Source organism: Pristiophorus japonicus, chromosome 8 (genome assembly GCF_044704955.1).
Source record: "Pristiophorus japonicus isolate sPriJap1 chromosome 8, sPriJap1.hap1, whole genome shotgun sequence".
NCBI classification, from domain to species: domain Eukaryota; kingdom Metazoa; phylum Chordata; class Chondrichthyes; family Pristiophoridae; genus Pristiophorus; species Pristiophorus japonicus.
In genome coordinates, this window is record NC_091984.1 from 81,865,104 (window position 1) to 81,890,032 (window position 24,929).

Here is a 24,929-nt window from a genome sequence, read left to right on the forward strand (position 1 = left end):
TTGATATAGACTAGGCAAATCAAATTGGCAAAGGTAGTCTGGAGGACAAGTTCATGGAATGCATTTGAGATTAGTTCCATGACGTATTGTTCTCGGAAACTATCAGGGAACAGGCTATTTTAGATCTTGTATTGTGTAATGAGATAGAGTTAATTAGTAATCTTATAGTAAACATTCCATTTGCCTTCCTGATTATTTGCTGTACCTGCATACTAACGTGTTGTGTTTCATGCACAAGGACCCCCAGGACCCTCTGTACTGCAACACTTGGCAATTTTTCTCCATGTAAATTATAATTTGCTTTTTTGATTTTTTTCTGTCAAAGTGGATAACCTCACATTTTCCTACATTATACTCCATCTACCAAATTTTGCCCACTCACTTAGCCTGTCTATATCCCTTAGCCGATTTCTTGTGTCCTCCTCACAATTTGCTTTCCCACCTATCTTTTATCAGCAGCAAACTTGGCTACATTACATTCGGTCCCTTCATCCAAGTCATTAATAATAAGTTGTAAATAGTTGAGGATCCAGCACTGATCCTGCGGGACCCCACTAGTCATTGTTTGCCAACCGGAAAATTACCCATTTATCCCGACTCTCTGTTTTCTGTTAGTTAGCCAATCCTCTATCCATGTTAATATATTACCCCCAACCCCGTGAACTTTGATCTTGTGCAGTAACCTTTTATGTGTCACCTTATTGGATGCCTTCTGGAAATCTAAATACACCATATCCACTGGTTCCCCTTATCCACCCTGCTTGTTACATCCTCAAAGAACTCCAGCAAATTTGTCAAACATGATTTCTCTTTCATAAAACCATGCTGACTCTACTTCATTGAATTATGCTTTTCCAAATGTCCCGCTACTGCTTCCTTAATAATGGACTACAGCATTTTCCCACCGACAGATGTTAGGCTAACTAGTCTATAGTTTCCTGCTTTTTGTCTGCCTCCTTTTCGAAATAGGGACGTTACATTTGTGGTTTTCCAATCCGCTGGGACCTCCCCATAATCCAGGGAATTTTGGTAGATTACAACCAATGCATCCACTATCTCTGCAGCCACTTCTTTTAAGACCTTAGGATGTAAGCCAGCAGATCCAGGGGACTTGTTCGCCTTTAGTCCCATTATTTTACCGAGTACTACTTCTTCAGTGATAGTGATTGTATTAAGTTCCTCCCTCCTTGTAGCCCCTATTGGGATGTTCTTAGTGAAGACTGATACAAAATATTTGTTCAACGTTTCTGCCATTTCCCTGTTCTCCATTAGCAATTCCCCAGTCTCATCCTCCAGAGGACCAACATTTACTTTAGCCAATCTTTTCCTTTTTATGTACCTGTAGAAACTCTTACTTTTAAGGGAAGACTTGAGGAAGATACAAGGCTATGGGGTGAGCATGGAACAGTGACATTAGTTTTGGATTGCTCCAGCAAAGAGCCAGCAGAAAAATGATGGACTGAATAGGTCACCTTCTGTGTTATGGAAGTCATTCATTCAGAACCACCAAACTGTGGCATGCTTTACCTCCCTCAATATATTCTTTGCCTTTCTATCTTTCAATACCCAAGGTTAGTACTGCATAATGAGCACTTTTGATTTGGTTTGTCCTCTTCAACTCATTTCAACCATTATGGGCTTTAATCCTTCACCAAGGTTTCTGAGTTTCAATAAAAAGTTGATTTAAAAGCTGAGCTAGCTATGTGTAGTTTGTATTTAGTATCAACATGTTCTGTGATTGTTATCTTAGTGAATAATCTATTGTTGTAACTATTGTTTTCTACTATGGCAACCTGTGGCAGTGCCTAAAAACTAAGCTATTTTCCATTCACATTCACTATTTAGTGACCTGTGCTGAATGGTAACTATGGTCACGATTTCGCCAACAGTGGCGAGATCGGTACGGCCGGCATTGGTGGCACGTGGGGAATGTGCTCCTGGTTCCATCCTGCCCTCTCAAAACAATTTTCCTTTGTTAAGCCCGCACTGCGAGGTTCCCAGCCAATTAACAGGAATCGGGTCTGATGACATCACTTGATGACACATCATCAGCCCGTTTCCTGAAAGGACCATGGTCAACTTTTTTTTGACAGCTGTTCTGTCAGTGTTCTACAGCATTGAAGTGCTGAAAACAGTGACAAACACTGCACAAAAGTGCACGGCTGCACCAAGGCTCTCCTATGACTCCCTCCAGATACTTATGGAGAGAGTCACAACAGGCAGCACGCTGGCGCATCATGGGACAGACAGGTTGCACAACGTCAAGTGAAGTAAATGTAGCCATGATGAGGCCATCCCTGGCCTCCCAGAAAGCAGTGTGGTCAGGTTCTGATGCCCAGTGTGCCCACAGCTGTGAAATGGTAGCTTTTATACCACTTCTGCAACTGTCAACTAGACAAAGTATTGGAGAATCACTAAGAACTCGACACACTTACCTGGCGTGAAACCCAAGGGATGGAAAACTCGTTGAAAACTTGATAAAATGCTAAGTGCCTGGGTAAAATTCGTTTAACTGATCTCTTAAGCATCTTAACTGACTGGCCCGCCGCTGGGCGCAGACCCGACAGTTGAGAAACTGACATGGAGGCGAGCTCAGAGCAGACTTCCGTCCCGCTGTCAATCAGGACAATTTTGACGTCATCATGGTGCCGCGTCACCATGGCTTTCCCCTTCATTTAAAAGGGAGAGCCTGCGTCCATTGGGCCACCAGGAAGGGTTTCGGCCAGGCCAGCGGCCTGGCACCCAACAGTGCCAGTGGGCGGCGCAGCCGAACCTAGGGGCATAATTGTCAGGAAGGCAAATGGAATGTTGGCCTTTATTGCAAGGCGAATAGAGTATAAAAGCAGAAAAGTCCTGCTACAACTGTACAGAGTATTGGTGAGGCCACATCTGGAGTACAGCGTACAGTTTTGGTCTCGTATTTAAGGAAGGATATACTTGTATTGGAGGCTGTTCAGAGAAAGTTCACCAGGTTGATTCCGGAGATGAGATGGTTGACTTACGAAGATACGTTGAGTAGGTGGGCCTATACTGAGTCGGGTGTCCGTGAGTCAGAGAGGCCTACAAAAGGCCGTGAGGTCGGGAGGTGCGTTGCTGAGTTGGGAGTCCGTGAGTCAGAGAGGCCTACAAAAGGCTGCGAGGTCGGGAGGTGCATCGCTGAGTCGGGAGTCCGTGAGTCAGAGAGGCCTACAAAAGGCCGCGAGGCCGGGAGGTGCGTTGCTGAGTCGGGAGTCCGTGAGTCAGAGAGGCCTACAAAAGGCCGTGAGGTCGGGAGGTGCGTTGCTGAGTCGGGAGTCCGTGAGTCAGAGAGGCCTACAAAAGGCCGCGAGGCCGGGAGGTGCATCGCTGAGTCGGGAGTCCATGAGTCAGAGAGGCCTACAAAAGGCGTGCTTGTGCAGCTACAGGGAGAAGGCAAAAAAGAAGTAGAAACAAATAGAAAGGTGACATCACAGCCAAGGGGGTAAGTGATTGGCTGCTGACTGGTAAGTAGTTTTTCTTTTTTCTCTTCTATATCAGTGAGTAACTTGTAGCACTGTTGTTGCCAATTTAAGTTAATCTAAGGGAAAGCTCGGACGCATGTTATGCTCCTCCTGTACTATGTGGGAAATCAGGGACGCCTCCGGTGTCCCTGACGACTACGTGTGCGGGAAGTGTATCCGCCTCCAGCTCCTGACGGACCACGTTGCGGAATTGGAGCTGAGGGTGGATTCACTCTGGAGCGTTCACATGCTGAGAATGATGTGAATAACACGTTTAGTGAGTCGGTCTTACTGCAGGTAAAGGGTCCACAGCCAGATAGGGAATGGAAGACCAGAGGGAAGAGCAGTGCAAGGAAGGTAGTGCAGGGGTCCCCTACGGTCATCCCCCTGCAAAACAGATACACCGCTTTGAGTACTATTGAGGGGGATGACTCATCAGGGGGGAGCAGCAGCAGCCAAGTTCATGGCACCGTGGCTGGCTCTGCTGCACAGGAGCGCAGGAAAAAGAGTGGGAGAGCGATAGTGATAGGGGATTCAATTGTAAGGGGAATAGATAGGCGTTTCTGTGGCTGCAACCGAGACTCCAGGATGGTATGTTGCATCCCTGGTGCAAGGGTCAAGGATGTCTCGGAGCGGATGCAGGACATTCTGAAAAGGGAGGGTGAACAGCCAGTTGTCATGGTGCACATTGGTACCAACGATATAGGTAAAAAACAGGATGATGTCCTACGAGACGAATTTAAGGAGCTAGGAGCTAAATTAAAAAGTAGGACCTCAAAAACAGTAATCTCGGGATTGCTACCAGTGCCACGTGCTAGTCAGAGTAGGAATCACAGGATAGCTCTGATGAATATGTGGCTTGAGCAGTGGTGCAGCAGGGAGGGATTCAAATTCCTGGGGCATTGGAACCGGTTCTGGGGGAGGTGGGACCAGTAAAAACCGGACGGTCTGCACCTAGGCAGGTCCGGAACCAATGTCCTAGGAGTGTTTGCTAGTGCTTGTTGGGGAGCAGTTAAACTAATATGGCAGGGGAATGGGAACCAATGCAGGGAGAGAGAGGGAAACAAAATGAAGACAGAAGCAAAAGACAGAAAGGAGATGAGGAAAAGTGGAGGGCAGAGAAACCCAAGGCAAAAAACAAAAAGGGCTACTTTGCAGCAAAATTCTAAAGGGTCTAAGTGCGTTAAAAAGGCAAGCCTGAAGGCTCTGTGCCTCAATGCGAGGAGTATTCAGAATAAGGTGGATGAATTAACTGTGCAGATAGCAGTTAATGGATACGATGTAGTTGGCATCACGGAGACATGGCTCCAGGGTGACCAAGGCTGGGAACTCAACATCCAAGGAAAAGGAGGTGGGGTGGCATTGTTGGTTAAAGAGGAAATTAATGCAGTTGTAAGGAAAGACATTAGCTTGGATGATGTGGAATCGATATGGGTGAAGCTACGGAATATCAAGGGGCAGAAAACACGAGTGGGAGTTGTTTACAGATCTCCAAACAGTATTAGTGATGTTAGGGAGGGCATCAAACAGGAAATTAGGGGTGCATGCAATAAAGGTGCAGCAGTTATCATGGGTGACTTTAATATGCATATACATTGGGCTAACCAAACTGGAAACAATACGGTGGAGGAGGATTTCATGGAGTGCATAAGGGATGATTTTCTAGACCAATATGTCGAAGAACCAACGAGTGGGGAGGCCATCTTAGACCGGGTGTTGTGTAATGAGAGAGGATTAATTAGTAATCTCATTGGGCGAGACCCCTTGGGGAAGAGTGACCGTAATATGGTCGAATTCTACATTAGGATGGAGAATGAAACAGTTAATTCAGAGACCATGGTCCAGAACTTAAAGAAGGGTAACTTTGAAGGTATGAGGCGTGAATTGGCTTGGATAGATTGGCGAATGATACTTGAGGGGTTGACAGTGGATGGGCAATGGCAGACATTTAGAGACCGCATGGATGAACTACAACAATTGTACATCCCTGTAAAAATAAAAAAGGGAAGGTGGCTCAACCGTGGCTATCAAGGGAAATCAGGGATAGTATTAAAGCCAAGGAAGTGGCATACAAATTGGCCAGAAATCGCAGCGAACCCGGGGACTGGGAGAAATTTAGAACTCAGCAGAGGAGGACAAAGCGTTTGATTAGGGCAGGGAAAATAGAGTACGAGAGGAAGCTTGCAGGGAACATTAAAATGGACTGCAAAAGCTTCTATAGAAATGTAAAGTGAAAAAGGTTAGTAAAGACAAATGTAGGTCCCCTGCAGTCAGAATCAGGGGTAGTCATAATGGGGAACAAGTAAATGGCAGACCAATTGTACAAGTACTTTGGTTCGGTATTCACTAAGGAGGACACAAACAAGCTTCCGGATATAAAAGGGGTCAGAGGGTCGAATAAGAAGGAGGAACTGAGGGAAATCCTTATTAGTCGGGAAATTATGTTGGGGAAATTGATGGGATTGAAGGCCGATAAATCCCCAGGGCCTGATGGTCTGCATCCCAGAGTACTTAAGGAGGTGGCCTTGGAAATAGCGGATGCATTGACAGTCATTTTCCAACATTCCATAGACTCGGGATCAGCTCCTATGGAGTGGACGGTAGCCAATGTAACCCCACTTTTTAAAAAAGGAGGGAAGAGAGAAAACAGGGAATTATAGACCGGTCAGCCTGACATCGGTTGTGGGTAAAATGATGGAATCAATTATTAAGGATGTCATAGCAGCGCATTTGGAAAGAGGTGACATGATAGGTCCAAGTCAGCATGGATTTGTGAAAGGGAAATCATGCTTGACAAATCTTCTGGAATTTTTTGAGGATGCTTCCAGTAGAGTGGACAAGGGAGAACCAGTTGATGTGGTGTATTTGGACTTTCAGAAGGCTTTCGACAAGGTCCCACACAAGAGATTAATGTGCAAAGTTAAAGCACATGGGATTGGGGGTAGTGCGCTGACGTGAATTGAGAACTGGTTGGCAGACAGGAAGCAAAGAGTAGGAGTAAATGGGTACTTTTCAGAATGGCAGGCAGTGACTAGTGGGGTACCGCAAGGTTCTGTGCTGGGGCCCCAGCTGTTTACATTGTACATTAATGATTTAGACGAGGGGATTAAATGTAGTATCTCCAAATTTGCGGATGACATTAAGTTGGGTGGCAGTGTGAGCTGCGAGGAGCATGCTGTGAGGCTGCAGAGTGACTTGGATAGGTTAGGTGAGTGGGCAAATGCATGGCAGATGAAGTATAATGTGGATAAATGTGAGGTTATCCACTTTGGTGGTAAAAACAGAGAGACAGACTATTATCTGAATGGTGACAGATTAGGAAAAGGGGAGGTGCAACGAGACCTGGTTGTCATGGTACATCAGTCCTTGAAGGTTGGCATGCAGGTGCAGCAAGCAGTTAAGAAAACAAATGGTATGTTGGCCTTCATAGTGAGCGGATTTGAGTACAGGGGCAGGGAGGTGTTACTACAGTTGTACAGGACCTTGGTGAGGCCACACCTGGAGTATTGTGTACAGTTTTCGTCTCCTAACATGCGGAAGGACATTCTTGCTATTAAGGGATTGCAGCGAAGGTTCACCAGACTGATTCCTGGGATGGCGGGACTGACATATCAAGAAAGGCTGGATCAACTGGGCTTGTATTCACTGGAGTTCAGAAGAATGAGAGGGGATCTCATAGAAACGTTTAAAATTCTGACGGGTTTAGACAGGTTAGATGCAGGAAGAATGTTCCCAATGTTGGGGAAATCCAGAACCAGGGGTCACAGTCTAAGGATAAGGGGTAAGCCATTTAGGACTGAGATGAGGAGAAACTTCTTCACCCAGAGAGTGGTGAACCTGTGGAATTCTCCACCACAGAAAGTTGTTGAGGCCAATTCACTAAATATATTCAAAAAGGAGTTAGATGTAGTCGTTACTACTGGGGGGATTAAGGTTATGGCGAGAAAGCAGGAATGGGGTACTGAAGTTGCATGTTCAGCCATGAACTCATTGAATGGCGGTGCAGGCTAGAAGGGCCGAATGGCCTACTCATGCACCTATTTTCTATGTTTCTATGTTTCTATACTCATTGGAGTTCAGAAGAATGAGTGGTGATCTTATCAAAACATATAAGATAATGAGGGGGCTCGACAAGGTGGATGCAGAGAGGTTATTTCCACTCAAACTCGGGGGCATAATCTCAGAATAAGGGGCCACCCATTTAAAACTGAGATGAGGAGGAATTCTCTGCCCCAGAGAGCTGTGGAGGCTGGGTCATTTCATATACTTAAGGCGGAGATAGACAAATTTTTGAGTAATAAGGGAATAAAGGTGTCATGTATGTACTTGTGTGCAGCCCAAGTATAAAAGGCCAGCAATTTTGTGTATTAGTCACTTTGGGCCTTAATAAAGCAGAGCCAAGGTCATACCTCTTGGAGTTAAACAGTACTCAGTCTAACAGACATTGCATACACAACAAAAGAGTTATGGGGAACGGGCAGGGAAGTGGAGCTGAGTCCATGATCAGATCAGCCATGACCTTATTAAATGGCGGAGTTGGCTCGAGGGGCCAGGTGACCAACTCCTGCTCCTATTTCTTATGTTCTTATGACATGGCAGTTGGTCGACAAAAAAAGCATGGCAAGAGCATCAGTTGGTCCTCCCCTTTAATGGGAGCTGCACCCTCATTTTACAAGGACTACAACTTCACTGCACCGGCAGAAAAAAGCATCTTTTGGCATAGCGTGGTGGGAACAAGATTATTTCAGCAGAATTTCGCCATCCGGGGGGAACATTGGCAGTGTGCACTCTGATGACACACTTACGATGGATCGGCAGCAGCGGATCTGTTGGGGAGGAGCGGTGAGGGTGGGGGGAGCGGGTCACCACCAGGGTACCGCAGGAGCAGAATTTTTTTAATCGGCGGCCATTACATGAAAAATCATCGGCCACTGCACTCCACAGCATGGCCGCCAATTTCCAGCAGTAACGTGCCTTAAGGGAAGGGGAAATTTCGGCCCCTTATATTCACGCCATCTATTTGAAATCAGCGCCCTCTACAATGGATTTTTAGCATTTATGAGTAGGTCAAGCAGCAAGGAAGCTCTTCAATGGATCAGATTTAAAAATCCTCACTGAGCCATGTAGACCGCAAAGCAGGAAGTACAAAACAGGAAATATAAATTTCATTCAAATAATTGTACAGGAAGCGAAATAAAGATTGGGACAAACATGTGGGATTAAGGGAAAGACATAAAAGAGGAAAACAATAATAAGAATTTTTTTTTTAAACTCAGTTTCTCCTGATAGCATTCATTTTCTTCTGAGGAATGAGACTCCATACTTCTAAAATAAATTTTTTCGGGCCAGAGAAGTTGTTCAGCAGTAATTATCATTTATTATGCTGTTAAAAACTCAGTTTCTCCTGATTGTACAAGCTCTAACTTTTACATCTGTCTGTGAGAATAATGCGTAATTATCCTAAATTCACATCGTTACAGTGTGCAGGTTCCATTGGCGAATACTGCAACAGTGCAGCCTGTGGAGGAACAGGGTATCACTGACAGTAATTTCCAGATGCCTGTAACTGTGCATGTGAGGATGGTAGAAGTTGCTGTCAGTTTTGCCCTGCAATAACAGCCTCGCCATTATTAGTACAGCAAAATTTGGGCCATAAACTATTTGATACAAGCATGATTGTGGGCTCAATTTTCCCCAGTATTTTCTCCGTTTTTTTTGGAGTCGGCTGTTTTTTCTGGTCTAACTTAAAAATCCCCAATTTCCCCAATCAATTTGCACCAGCGTAACTGACTTAGTTACGTTTTTTTCAGGTACATTTTTTTTTCTCAAAAGGGGATGTTACCAGCCACCTACGCCAATTCTGGCCATTTAGGCAACTTTGGCCAACTAATAGTTACTCCAGTTCTACTTAGGCCAGCGTATGTGGCCATTCAAGAAAACCCTTGTGGAGAGTTAAAGAAATCTGCGCAGGTAAGGAAATCGGCGCAGGTAAGTGCAGCAGATGCCCAGACAGCAGCAGCAGGAAAGGTAAGAGAGAGGGGGAGAGAGAGAGGTGGGGGAGGAAGAGCAAGGTGTGGGGAGGGAGAGGGGGTGGGGGGAAGCCTTTGACCGGGAGGGAGGAGGCCACTTGGCCTGGGCTAGGGGCGGGAGAAAGCATCGGCAAGTCTTTCGGCCAGGGCTAGGGGCGGAGGAGCAGACCGAGAGGCTGAAGACAGTGCAGGTAGGTAGGGGGGTGGGTCCTTTCGGCCAGGGCTAGGGGCGGAGGAGCAGACCGAGAGGCTGAAGACAGTGCAGGTAGGTAGGGGGGTGGATCCTTTCGGCCAGGGCTAGGGGCGGAGGAGCAGACCGAGAGGCTGAAGACAGTGCAGGTAGGTAGGGGGGTGGATCCTTTCGGCCAGGGCTAGGGGCGGAGGAGCAGACCGGGAGGCTGAAGACAGTGCAGGTAGGTAGGGGGGTGGATCCTTTCGGCCTGGGAAGTCAGCGGCTTCAGTTTCCAGCCCAGCCTCAGCCCTTTTTCAGTTTCTAACCTCAGCCCTTCTGAGCGTCCCTCGTTACCCTAGCAACATCAGTTTTTGGCACAGGCGTTAAGTTCCACCCATAAAGCTTAAGGCCAATCTGCGCCACTCCAAATTCAAAGTTAATTCCGGCAAAACTTGGATTTTTTTTGGCACATTTGGGCCACTAAAAAATCGTACATACCTCTTCAACTGCGCCAAAAATCACCCATGTGGAAAATTGAGCCCTGTATAAGTAGCCTTACCAACTCCAGTTAGACTAAATATTAGCATCTCATACTGATGTTGAGTTGAGAAATTCAGGGGTGTAAACCAGAGGTTTCCATAAATTTATAATGATGATGTATAGAGTGTCCCAGGAAAAAAAAATGCCTCTTCTGTTTAACACAGGGAATAAAGTCCCCTGATACATTTAAATGTATCATTAACTTTATAATAATAAGGGTCATTTTCATTTAGAATTGTAGTTTGTGCCTACATTAAGCAACAGATTTATGGCTTAATGCTAGGGGTTTTTTTTTGCATTTTTTAATCTATTAATTATTCAGTTAATTGGATAATCTGAACAAACCGTTATTTTCATTACCAGATTTGGTTAATTCTCATTTATCACATACAGTAAGTGTGATTTAATATTACAATGTGGAAAACTAGCCAATGATTTAAATGGAAGCATTATGCTGTAAATGGCCTTAAAACAAATTTAAAGTGTTAAGAAGCGGAAATTTGGTCGTGCCTCTGTTGTAGCATTAATCCAGGCGGAGTGGTAATTTTAGCACCTTGAAAAAAATGTTCATCTCCCGCCAAGAAATTTGTCGGAATTGGACGAAGAGCTGAAGGGAGAGCTAATTCAGCCATTACATACCTGACCTGGCGGGGGGGAGGGCGCTAATGAAAATGCTGGCGCTAAATTTTGCCAAACAATTGCACATGCTCCGATCTCCAATTCAGATCCCTGGAAAAGCCGAATTTTAAAGGCGCGACAAGGTAAGTATGCAGCTCCATCTCCTCACTGACCTTAGAGCGGGAAAATGGAGCAGTAGGGAGGAAGGCAGAAAGCGCAACATTTCTCGGCCATGGCCCTTGAGGCCTTGTTGGAGGCTGTCGAAAGGGGCATCTATATGCTACATCCTGGAGGGGGATGAAGGCCATCGCCAAAGGTGTTCAGGAGGCCGTGGAGGGAGGTGGCCCAGCACATCTCTGCCCACGGCACGGTGACCAGGACAGCGACTCAATGTTGCAAGAAATACAATGACCTCACTAGGGTCATCGAGGTGAGTACTCTTTACATTAACCTTGAAATGCGTTCATGTGAGCCTCACTGTCTTACACAATGTAAAGGCTTTACACTGCCCACCCCTTCTCAATATGTACCAGGCCATGCCCCTCATTGCTGGAGACACCCTTAAAGCTCTCTATCGCCACACCAGACATGCCCTGCCCATCCAAGCATCTCTCCCCTTCTAGCTCCCGACTCAGCCTGAAGACACCCACCAACACCTTTCAACTCTCCATATGCCGTCACAGGCCTTCAGCCTCATGCTTACTTGTAGTTCTTTGTCCCCAAATCCCACCTTTGACACATCTACTGTGCGCTGCCATGCAGGCTGAGATGCAGAGATTCACACCTCGCGACATTAGTATCGAGTCACTTACTGTAGACACATGTAGTACACGAGTAGCTACAGACCCATTGATAACTTCTTGTTTTAGTCATTGCAGGCCAAACACACCCACAACAGGCGAGAGCAGGAGTGGACGGGCGGAAGGGAGCGTGATTGAGGACCGAGTGTCTGTTCTCATGGGCCCCTGCACGACAGTGACGGTTTGTGAATGAGATGTCTGTTTTGTGTGTGAGTCCTGACCCTTGAACCAACATGCCTTACAACATGTAGCTCCACAATGATGATGCCCACTCCTTCTTGCCTTCCTGCCCCTCCCCAACTGCTACCCACACTTGTGTTGCTTTGCACTTACAGATGATGAGCCAGATGGGCCGCAGCCTGCTCGTCAGCTGCCATCATCACACGAAGGGGAGGATGAGAATGACGTGGAGGCGTGTGTGTCCACAGAACGGGACCTGTCCTCAATGCCAGTGAGTGAGGAGACCAGCTCAGTGGAGGAGCCCATGTTCCTGGGATTCCCACATCCTGATACTCCTGGCCTCAGTGGCCTACAGCAACCCACAGTGCGAAGGGAAGCTCGGGGGCCAGCTCTCCGGAGGGTAAGTCAGCCCAAGAGTCCTGCTCAGAGTTAGGCAGATAAGGACTTGGATTGGGAGGCTATGTCCAGGCAGTCCACGCAGATGCAACGTGAGATTATGGGTGCATTGGGGAGGGTGCCGCAGAATGTGGATGCACTTTCTGTGAGTGTGGCGGAGGCCACCTCAAGCATTGCCCATGCCTCTCAGCAGTGCACTGAGCCCATCCTTTCCCAGCTAAACCAGGAAGCGGGCTCAACGAGTGACAATGGGGTCACAGAGGTGATAGCGCGTGCCATGCTTGACGTGGCAGCAGCCATGACATCACAGGCCATAGCCACGCAAGGTCTTTGTGATGTTATGCAGCCACTGGTTGCTGGCATGCAATGTCAGACCACACCGTTTCAAGCGCAGGCTGCGCTTATGCAGTCTCAGTGTGATGCCATGCAAGCAGTGTCTGCCGCTATCCTCTCTGTGTTCCTCACAGTCGGATGGGGAACAGACACTGCTGTAACAGGTCAGCAATCTGAGGTTGCACATATTGCTCCTGATGCCCTGGCACCACCCCGGAGGAATGGCAGTGTGCCACAGGAAAAGGAAGGTGCTGTCCTTCCTCACGATGACAGCATTCCGGCGACAGCCACGGCCTGCACCACAACCATTCCACACTGCTGCCACCCATCCTGAGGCGGTGCAGTCAGCAATAGGGCCTTCCATACCCACAGCTGGTCCAGGGTGTCAACGTATGCCTGACTCCCTCAGACACAGAGCAGCCCTCAAGCAGCCTTGCTGCAGGCACTGAGGCCACATTGCGGAGGAGCAGTAGGCGTGGGAGGGGGGTGAGGCAGAGAGGTGGGAAATGACAGCTGATCAAATGTCTCCCCATGAGATCTCTGTAGAAATGTTATGAAGCATAATCATCTTTTGTGTTCTTTGAAGGGACGGGTGCTCCATTTTTTTTATTTGCGGGTGTGGGAACTTTAGGATGTGTGAAAAATAAACTGTTTATTTGACTGTCTCCTTCGTGTATGACTGTGTACTTGTGATGGAGATGTGGCATTATCGTGGCACAATGAGTGGTCATTATTAGCTGCATCTCTCAGCTCCCTCCATTTAAGCAAACCGATCCCTTATGAACCGCCACCGAATAGCCCTGGCACCGCCAACATTGGCACGCTGCCACCTCCATAGCTGCTGCTGGTCCTCATTGTCTTGCTGTTCCTCATCCTCCTCCTCCTGAGATGGACCTGCGCTCCCCACTAGCAAGACTTGGGCCCTCATCATGGTCAAGTTGTGCAGCATGCAGCATACCACGATGAATAGTGAGACCGGTTGAGAGGAGTATTGAAGGCTGCCTCCAGAGCATCGGAATCGCTGCTTCAGCAGCCCTATTGTCTGCTCGATGAAATTACGGGTGGCGGCATGGCTCTCACTGTAGCGTTCCTCCGGTTCTGTGGTGGGGTTGTGGAGGGGTGTCATTAGCCAGGTGGCCAGGCTGTATCCCTTGTCCCCGAGCAGCCAGTCTCGGCCTTCCCATGATGGCTAAAACAATCGAGGCACAGTGTTCTCCTGGAGGATAAATGCATCATGTGCGCATCCAGGATGGTGAGCATTGACTGTGAGGATGTACTGTGTGTGGTCGCACACCAGCTGCACATTTAGAGAGTGGTATCCCTTTCTGCTTCTGAAGACCTCTGCATTCTGGAATGGTGCTCGCAAGGCCACGTGCATGCAGTCAATTGCTCTTTGCACCCTCGGGAAGCTGCTATCCTGGTAAACCCACATGCACACTCATTCTGTTTCTCCCTGGTCATCAGGAAGTTAATGAAGTCTATTCTGCATGTGTAGAGAGCCTGGGTGATGTCGTGATAAAGCGATGTGATGCGAATTATGAGGTGCTGCAGCCTGGAAGGAGCCGGAGGCATAGAAGGTTAGTGCCACTGTGACCTTCACTGCAATGGGTAAGCAGAGTCCTGGTGCCGATGTGAGGCTGCAGGTCTGCATGCAGGAGATGTCATATCTACCTACCTCCTTTCGGAAGTGCAGCCTTCTGACACACTGCTCCTCGGACAGGTCCAGGTTTGAGCATTGCCACCAGTAAAGCCGTGGGGGGTAAGGCCTCCTGCCCCGACGTCTAGGGGCTCTCCTCCTTCGGCCGCCGACATGGCGAACAGACCTTCGCTCTTGGTGCCACCTTACTAGAGCATGTAGAATGTGATGCTGGCGAACTAGTAATACCCCCTTAAAGTTTTAAAAATGACTTTTTCTCAAGCTGAACTGTTATGTCTATCTGCCGCTGCAAACTCAGAGGCTCAAGCACCATGCTCTGTATAAACGTTGCACTGACTGTGACCTCTGAGGGAAGCGCTTCCTCATCCCTTTAACTAGCCACCAGTTAATGACTTTGGAAGCTTGTACTGACTGTTTAAGACGTGATTATTGGCGGGCACTAAATGAGGCGGTCGCACCTAATTTAGAGAGCAAGTGCAAGCGTGGGCATTACACCAGGACTGACATCAAGATCAGACTGATAGTCAGCAGCCAGGGGCTAATGTTTTGCGTCCCCGGTAAACCTCTACAGAATTTTCCATCAGGGCGCGAAAAGCTGCATGCCCGGTCAGTAAACTATTACACTTGCATTATCACCCCTTCTGGCTGCTAACTAATGCTATAGACAACCGAAAATCCAGCCCTTAGACTGTAATCCTCATAATATGAGGGAAGAGAAATGGTAGCACCACACTTGTCTATGATAAACCTTTGCTTTAGAAGACAACAACAAGGGTGGAAGACACTGTATGTATAGAGAGCATATATAGGTCTGGTGGCTTGTGGAAGCTATCATATAATTCATGGGTATCTTGGGCATCAGTGGATTAGGTCAGTGCTTACTTACTATATGGGCTGAAGTTTCCCCAGGAGTTGCTCCTTTTTTTTGGAGCAACTTGATTTTTCTGGATTATCTTTTTAGTTGCAAATATGGCCATTTAATTTGCACCAGTGTAAGTGAGTTAGTTAGGTTTTTTTTTAGTTCAGTTTTTTTTTCAAAAGGGGGCGTTCCCAGCCAAATAGTTGCTCCAAACTAACTTAGGCCAACGTATGTTGCCATTTCTGTCCGCACAGAAAAACTTTACCTACAGTTAAGGAATCGGCACAAGTAACTACTATTAAAACACCACCAAGCACCAAACAAAGCACAAAAAGTAATAAGCAATAATTAACAAATAAAAAATAGAAGTCCTACCAAAACACGGCCCAGGAAGGCAGCAGGCCGCTGATGAGGGAGACCACTTAGCCAGGTCTAGGAGGGGGGGGGGTAGAAGAGGGGGGTTGGGGTGGAGAGGAGGAGGGTGGAAGAGAGGAGGGGGTTGGAGAGGAGAGGGGGGGAGAGGAGAGAGGTGGGGGGGAGAGGAGATGGGGAGCTGGAAGTACCCTCTTGATCAAATGGTACAAATCTTCTGGAAGGTCTGGAGCCAGCCCCTTGGACTTCAGTATCCTGAGGATCTTGTTCGCCCGAGATACGGTGGACGTTCCCTCCGCTCGCGCACATCTGTTCCTGCTGTTGGGGCCGCTTACTGGGCTGCCTGTGCGGTTACTCCCATCCTCGCTCACAGAGGACCTGGCTTTATGTTTGGGGCACTGATCTTAGAGGGCTTTGGTGATGACTGCTTGCTGATGACAATGGTCTACAAACCCCTTCAGAGTCCTGTAAGAGTTTGGCACGTCTAGACTGATGTCCAGCATGGCATCAAACACCCGCATGAATCCCCAGTTCATCTGGTCGAGAGTTACAAACCCAGACCCCCAGAAACTCTTCAGGAGTGTTACAATCAGGTCAGAGTTGACACAGCCTGCAGAGCACACTCTGACCGCCGATGAGGGAGCCCATTCGGCCAGGGCTAGGGGCGGCGTGCTTCAGGCATCTCCCACACAGCCTCCAGCGCGCGTTTGCAGAAATGACCTGCCAGGAGTTACTGCACATGCGCGCAGATTCTAGTGTGCATGTGCAGAGGTCCTGGCACTGTTTTCAGCACCGGGACCTGGCTCCGCCCACCGCGCGTTCCGATGCGCTGCGCCACAGGCCACAGGCCTGGAACCAACATGGAGAATACAGAGGTAAGAAATCGGCGCCGTTTCTGTTCTACAAAATTGCCGCACGTCATGGAGGTGCGCCGTACTAGCAGAGGAGGCAAACTTGGGCCTTATATTGCTATTTATGCAGCTTTTAAAGGGAATTTATTCAATATTTTTGGTTTTAAATTTTCCTCTCAGGATGGGAGTGAGCCATTGGCGCAGTGAGAGCATTTCTACCTCTGGACCAGAAGGCGCAAGGTTCGAACCCCACTCCAGACAGTCCTGGCGAGTGAAGTCAGAGTGAATTCTGGGTTAACATCCTGTGTGATACTCGCGTCCGATGGGTGTGGGTGGCCCCTCTCATAAGGGTTGTGGGAGCCCATAAAACCCTCCCGCCGTTTAGGTCGAACCACCCGATCAACTGGTGTAAAGGTGGTTACGGTCATGGAAGGAGTGTTAACGCAGCCTGTTAGACTGTTAATCAGCCTAGGAATCCGTCCACTACTTCAAATTGTTTCCCAAAGGGAACAGCGAGAAGGAACAAAAATGATGATGATCTCTCAGGATACACAGTGGAAAAGATTTACATTATGTGACATGGTCTAGAACATTTGGATTGTTGGTTTGGGCTTGGAGCAACTGGGATGTATTCTTTACCGCATCGCCCACCACCTCCAATTTCATTCCTTTGTCCCATGCCAGTTAGCACAATCTGCTTAATATATTTTTTCATCCTGCCATTTCCCTGTCCAGATCGTGCCTAGTTTCCATGTCCACCTCCGTGCTAGATTGCAATACAACCTGGTTTCTCCCTCCATAGATAGTCACACTATTGATTACATGGCTTATTTTGAAGTCATATGACACTAGTACATTACAAAAATGCATTTCAGTGCTCCCTCAATGGAAGCACAAACTCATTTGTACAAGCCATTTTATCTAAAAATTCAGATTGTAATTGTACAATAAACGGCCTCTTCCATAATAATGTCTAGTACATTCCCACACTATAAACTCATGCTTCTACCAGCTCTCTATGTGTTAACAAAAGAAAAGCCCATTCAATCCAACGAGCCAATTCTTTTGACAGTAGCCAATCTATTCTGCTATCGATGCTATCAAATCCATTTCTTGAGAATAGGTCTGCAAAGCTTTTCCTTATCCCTTAAAATTAGATTGAGCAGAAAGCTTGAATACCTGCCATATCCAGTCATGTTTTAATGAGCTTTTATTTTAGATTTTCAGACTTATCGCCTGTATCGCAAAGGATTTATTTTGCTTCATCATCATTGATGTAATTAGTTAATACTCTCAAAATACATTGAATTGGCATGAAATCCTGTAATATTTGTGTTTGGGGCTTTAGTTGCAAGAAGCTTATTAATGGTTTGATATCTGACACCAATGTCTGTGTTTGTTGCTGTTTCATGTCTGTAATGTCAGGTTGATGTGTGTGGAAATAGCCAATTAATAGATTCCAAACAATAAGATTGATTTTCTAAGGCAGTTGCTGTCTGGGAGTATTGTGGGAAGGAATTGTGCCAGAGACCCAGGGTGGTACATCATTTTCCAGTAGTTCATCGTTAGCATCGGTTGCTGTTAGAGATGCTAGATTGAACTCAGTGAGAAAAGTGAGACCAAGTCCTGACACTGACTGGGCCTTAAAGGTTCCAGGTTGTCCATTACACTGTTTATAGTAGCACAACCTGTCTTATCCCACATGTAATAGACTCCAGCTGGTTTCTGTCCTGTTTTTATTTTCATGTTTTTTTTATTCGTTCATGGTATGTGGGCATCACTGGCAAGGCAAGCATTGATTGCCCATTCCTAATTGCCCCTGCAATATTAAAGGGCCAAGTCAAATGGAAGCCCCAGAAGAGATCCAGAAGATAAGTTGTATTCTGTTAAGGGGCATCATGGGAATATTAGACTCTATAGAGAGGTGATCCACACACAGGCATCTTCCACCCCCTCACTTGGCGTTCAGGACTGGAACATCGGGTCCTTCATTGAAACATCTGTGAACTCTTGTGGAAGCAAGTCATCCTCATTCGAGGGACCGCCTATGATGATGATGATGATGATGGGAATGGCAATGGAGGCATTGATCTCTTTGCTGGGATGGAACCCATTTCTGGTGTCAGCCAGATTCTGTAATGACTTCTAATGTGTTCCAGGTTGACTATTACATTATTTATTGTAGCACAACCTGTTCTTATCCCACATGTAATAAACTCCAGCTGGTTTCTGTCCTGTTTTTATTTTCATGTTTTTTTTTTATTCGTTCATGGTATGTAGATGTCACTGGCAAGGCAAGCATTGATTGCCCATTCCTAATTGCCCCTGAGAAGGTGGTGGTGAGCGTGGTGAAGGTACTCCCATGGTGTTGTTAGGGAGGGAGTTCCAGAATTTTGACCCAGCGATAATGAAGGAACAGGGATATATTTCCAAATCCAGATGATGTGTGACTTGGAGGGGAACTTGGAGGTGATGGTGTTCCCATGCACCTGCTGCCCTTGTCCTTCTAGGTGGTAGAGGTGCCATCGAAGAAGCTTTGGCAAATTGTTGCAGTGCATCTTGTAGATGGTATACACTGCAGCCACGATGCGCCAGTGGTGGAGAGAGTGAATGTTTAAGGTGGTGGATAGGGTGTCAATCAAGTGGGCTGCTTTTTCCTGGATGGTGTCAAACTTCTTGAGTGTTGTTGGAGTTGCACTCATCCAGGCAAGTGGAGACTATTCCATCACACTCCTGACTTGTGCCTTGTAGATGGTGGAATGGCTTTGGGGAGTCACGAGGTGAGATACTCGCCGCAGAATAGCCAGCCTCTGACCTGCTCTTGTTGGCAAAGTATTTATGTGGCTGGTCCAGTTAAGTTTCTGGTCAATGGTGACCCCAGGATGTGATGGTGGGGGATTCGACAATATAACAATTTCATGGTAGGAAAATTATTACTTCCTCTTAGAATCTTTTTTATAAAATATATCAAACCATTCAAAGGTAACACAGTGTTATTACTGGTGCGCTTACAAAACTGAAACTTTAATTATTTAAATGTCTAAAGATGAGTTTGATTTTAAAATTAATAATAAGTTGAAGTTCCACTTGATGGCTGCCTTCATGGGTGAAAAAATTGTTGTGAAATTTTGTTAGGGTGAATGAGCTGCCCATGTCACTTTGTTATGACCGCATCACATGCAAGTGATGGGACAGTGCATTTCAACAGTGTTTCCATATTGGGCCGAAGATTCCGGCCTCGCTGAGTCCATACGAAGTGTGCACAGACCCGGCGAGGCCTCGCAAAAGGCGTTTTTTGGGGCGCAATGCGCATGCGCCGAAAACCGGCTTTGCCGATCTATCAAGATTTCTCTGTACAGATCCTCCACATTCCTGGGAGTAGGACATCCGTGCGGGAGAGATTGGGCTATTTGCCCAACTCGTGCCCAGCGAATGTCCTTCAAACCTTTACGCCTGGTAAAAGCAGGCACATAGCTTAATTTTATCAGCGTAACACTTTTAAAACATATAAAAATTTAATTTAAACACTAATTTTTATATTAAAAACCATGTCCATTAAGGCAAGTTTATTTTTAACCCTACTAAAACACATTAAAAAAATTCCAAAAAATATATTTTTTTCGAAAACATTTAATTACATTTAATTTCAATTCATTTTAAATATGTGAGGTGTTTTATTTATTATGCTGTATTTCGGTGTTTTAGGGGATTATTTTCATTGATAATATTGGGAACTCATACAAACAGAGTTCCCATTTTTATCAATGAGAATAATAATAATGATATTAACTTTTATTTATATTGTGCCTTTAAAGTAGTAAAACGTCCCAAGGCGCTTCACAACAATTTTACAACACGTTAGATATTTAGATATGAATACTGCATAGTGATTGGTGGTCCAGGTCCACGTGACTCCAGTATGTACATACGTACCTGAAAGACATCTTCCCGGGCGCTATGCAGCGAATCTAGGCCTCCAACCGGAATCCTACGTTCCTCCGGGACCACAAGGTACTTTTGTAGATTTTTTCCGGGTCGGAGGCATTCGTACAAAGGAAGCCTTCGACCGCAATTTTCCCCCCCATAGTGTTTCCCAAATACTTTTTTCATCAATATATTTTTCCTTTAAATTTATACAAATCTCAGTACAGTTACCAACGCAGTTCTGACTTTGAAAATATGAAAGCAGTTTATTTCATGCTTTTATTATGCAGGCCATGTATACTTTTAAGAAGGACACTATTTCTTTTAAATTGCCAACCAAGACTGGTACCTATCCGTTAATCATCTGTCTGTCTGTCTGTAATTGTTTGTCTGCATTATCTTCCATATATTGATGAAAGATACATGTCATTTCTTTTTTTCTTTTCCTTTCCCCTTTTTGTAGAGCTAATTGAGCCTACTAGTTTTACTAGTTCTCCTAGTCCTCCCCTAACCACAGGTCAGTATGCCCGCATGCATTTAGCCAGACTCTCTTGATACTTTTTATTATGGAAACTGAGAGACAAGCGGGGACTTTATATTTGGTTTATGTATTATACTATCTTTGATTTGATGTTCCTTATTTTGATCTTTAAAGAATGATATTCCCAAGCATTTTAGGGAAGCTGTAAACTGTTTGAATACCGCACGCATTCAGGAGGGTGTGGGAAGGAAACTTTAATCCTCTACAAGTTAATGATATTCTGAAACTTGCTTATAATTTATTCCTTTTTCTAATCATCTTCTTTGTTGCCTAACTAATTCTCACTGTTATCTGCACATTATGTGCTGGCTTATCACAGTGCCTAATCCATGATGACTTCATCTGAGCACCCTTATTCATATCACATCTTGCTGCTGAGTTAGAGGTGCTATTATTGCAGAGTGCTGACCTGCACTCCCATCTAAAAAGGTCAATTTGTCCAAAAACTTGAAGAGTACTTAAGTAACATTTATGTACTTCGGTAAATTTTAGCAACAAATGTGCAATAATTATATCTCAGTTTAATATTAAGAGCTGTAATTTAATTGCTTTTTGATTTAAAAATATCTGGTTCATAGGATATCCCCACTAAATACGCAAAATCAATTATTTGATAGCACAATAAAAAGATTATTCAATTTTCTGCAATAGCTTTTGAAACTGAAGGGTGACTAAAACTCCACATTTGGTGGCTCAGAAGTTAAATAGATCACAAGGTATGATTTTAAGCAATATACGCAGGAAGGTCCTGTATTTGATACTTTTGCCCATGTTGAGTTAACGGCTTAGAAATGTTGGGGTTTAGCGCAGACTGTTAAGGCTGCTTTTGTGGAAAAAAATGGCATACACCTCACTTCTGCCCACTTCCAGCATGGTGGGGGCAAAAAAACAAGGCATTGTTTAGCTTTGATTGATGCAAGTGTTAAGCCATTAACATATTCAAATAAGAGGCCTAATATCTGCTTCTGCTCCCTCTTGCAAATTTGGCTTGCATCTGAGGCAGCCAGCGCCAGCGATGTTTACTTCCGGGAAAACAAACATTAAACAGTGCCAAATGAAAAAAGGTAAGTACTTACCATTATCATCTCCGTCCTCCCTCTGAACGCCCTGAGTCCCGACCTGACCTCCCTCCCCCACCCAACCCCAATCCTGGCTCAGACCTCCACCCCCACCCAATGCTGGCCAGACTCCCCCCACTCCCCCAATCCTCCCCCCCCCCACCCAGCCCTGATCCTAGCCCTGAACCTCGCTTGCCCCGATTCTAGCCCCAAGTCCCCAACTACCTCAGAGTCGTTGCTGGGCCTTTAGCCATTAAGCTCTGGGCTGAACCTCTCAATAATGATGATCAGCACGTGCTGCCTGCGATCTTTTTCCAAGCAAACTTCACCCTGTGTGGCACCACCCGTTTATGGGCTTTATTGGATTTCTCGATCAGCAGATATTAGCTGGAGTAGAAATTAAAGCACAATTGGTCTCAAGCTTATTTTCCCCTTCTTTAGCCTATGGACAGTCCGGATCGCTAGAAGTGCGCGCGCATTATGTTGAATTTGAACAGGGTGATCTTGGCTGTGATGCCTCGCATTGTCAAATGACCAGCCTACACTCACTCACTATCGGGCTCACATGTGACAAATAACTACTTGGATGATGTACCTGCCGTAGAGTCGCCATGAACCATTTGTGGAACTGTACCTCTACATAATTCATCACCTTTAGAAGAAGTGGGTAAAAATGTTTTAAAACGTAGTTGGACATATAATGCAATGTCGATATTCAGGAGTTTCATTTGATTGTCCTTTGGGGAGGACAATGAGAAGGTTTTTAGGGCATTAAGTGGGCTGGATAAGCGATTATAGCAGAAGAATGGGCTTGATGAGCTGTTTACTCGTTTACCTGTTCAATGCATTTTGTTTAAGCAATATAAAAAAATGAGGTTACACAATGGATGAATGGGCTTCTTTTAATTTACAAGTACTCACTGCTTAAAACATTATAGTACACAAGGCACTGTAAATGGATACCATATTCAAAATTTAAAAATTGTGCATTTAAAATTTGGGACTGACTATTTGTACTGCACTTTTTTTGACAGACAGCCATCCATTAAGCCCCGACCCCGACTGCCCGTACTCCACTTTTTTGACGGACAGGCGACAAACCCCACCCCCTGTCAAGCTCCATCCTCCTGGCCAAATCATTCCATCATGTGGCGCCGAGCAACAGGACCTGAGGCTCTGACTCTTTCCCCCCACACTGACTGGCGTGGGCCCGATGGTGATGGGGGGGGAGTGGGTCTGATGGCAGTGGTCCTGGACCCAATAGCGGCGGGTGGCTGATGGCAGCGGGGGGGGGGGGGCCAATGGCAGCAGTCCTGGACCCGATAGTGGCGGGGGTGGGCAGCGGTCCTGGACACGATGGTGGTGGGGGGAGGGAGAGAGAGAGAGAGAGAGCGAGAGAAAGAGGCTGGTGGAAGGGGGGGAAGAGAGCGAGAGAGAGAGAGTGAGAAACTGGCGGGGGGGGGCGAGAGAGAGAGAGGGAGAGACTGGGGGTGAGAGAGATAGAGAGACATGGGTGGAGGGGGGGAAACGGGTCGGAGGGGAGAGAGGGAACTCAGGGAAAACGGATCACGTTCTTCCAACCCCCTACAAGGGATATCGTTGGAGTAGATGAAATCCAGAAGTCACGACCCTGTCACTGTTCACTTCATACCCAATAAATCTGTTAACAATCCATACACAATACCCCATCTATGGGGGTGGGGGGGGGGGATGCACTTGTGCTGGGGTGAGGCATTTTGGCTGGGGGAGGGAAGTACTTGAACTGGGGTAAGGCATTTTGGCTGGCCCTTGCTGTCTTCTGGGGAGCTCTGTCCCCTGTCCCTTCAGGAAGTCAAAGTGAATCGAGTTTCAATTTGCAAAGTCAATGAGACCTTGGAATGGGTGGTTCCAGTGACACATTCCTGTGAAACTTCAGGGTTATCCTCCAAGGGACCAATCAGAAACAAAGGGTGGAGCATGCTGGTCATTTTGGCAGTACAAATAAACGTGTCCTTAAAATTTACCAGCAATTGAATCTAACGAGAGTTTTTGGCATCTTTATCAGGATTCAACTCTGATGAAAGAACAAGCCATTCTGATGCATTTAGACAAGTTATCTCACTAGGTACAATCCTATCTATTTTGTGGCACTGTTTGGAGTCTTTTTTTGTATCATGAATCTGTGTAGAATGTAATCTTTAAAACTGTTTAAAATCAAATTAGCAATGATTAATTTTGTTAAGTAGCTTCCATTGCTCCTCCCCATCTTGCTTCCAACAGAACCAGGCTAGTATAATATTATGAACTGTTTATTTTGTTCCTTGAGAATCACTTATTTTGTGAACAATATTAATGTTTGGGAAGATATATTAACTGACCCTCACAAGTAACTTGAATGCATTTGTTTCTGGGCTCCTTTGGTAAGTGGGTGTATTGATGTTGCATAAATATTTACCTGCTGAACACTGAGGGGCGAATTTTAACCTCCAAAAATGGGTAGTTTAAGATTGGGTGGGAAGTTAAAAAACAGAATTCTGACCCCAACCCACTTCCAACCCGTCCACGTTCAGTTTTAACAGAGACGGAATGGGGACGGGCAGCCAACCTATCCCCAGGAGGTGGGTTGATACTTTAAATATTATAATGAGGCTGGCGTGCCTCATATTGATCCACGACTGGAGGACTGCTAATGTAGTACCCTTGTTTAAGAAGGGAGCAAAGGATAGGCCGAGTAAGTACAGGCCTGTCAGCCTGACCTCAGTGGTGGGAAAACTATTGGAAAAAATCCTGACAGACAGGATAAATCTAAAAAGGCAAGGATTCATTAGTAACAGTCAGCATGGATTTGTTAAGAGAAGGTCATGTCTGACTAACCTGATTGAATTTTTCGAGGCAGTAACCTGGTTGGTCGATGAGGGTATTGTGTACGATGTAGTGTATATGGACTTTAGCAAAGCTTTTGATAAGATCCCACATGGTAGACTGGTCACGAAGGTTAAAGCCCATGGGATCCAGGGCAAAGTGGCAAGTGAGATTTAAAATTGGCTCAGAGGTAGGAAGCAAAGGGTAATGGTTGATGGATGTTTTTGTGACTGGAAGGATGTTTCCAGTGGGGTTCCGCAGGGTTCAGTACTGGGTCCC

General features: G+C 46.0%; 1 protein-coding gene across 1 annotated transcript in view; it reads left to right on the plus strand.

Annotated features, from left to right (window-relative positions):
- LOC139269134 (neuronal growth regulator 1-like) overlaps positions 1-24,929 on the plus strand; it is a 353,215-nt gene that overhangs the window by 325,424 nt on the left and 2,862 nt on the right. The window contains exon 7 of the mRNA XM_070888236.1: positions 23,854-23,913. Within this exon, the coding sequence (XP_070744337.1) occupies positions 23,854-23,913 (60 nt within the window). The remainder of the gene's footprint in view (positions 1-23,853; positions 23,914-24,929) is intronic.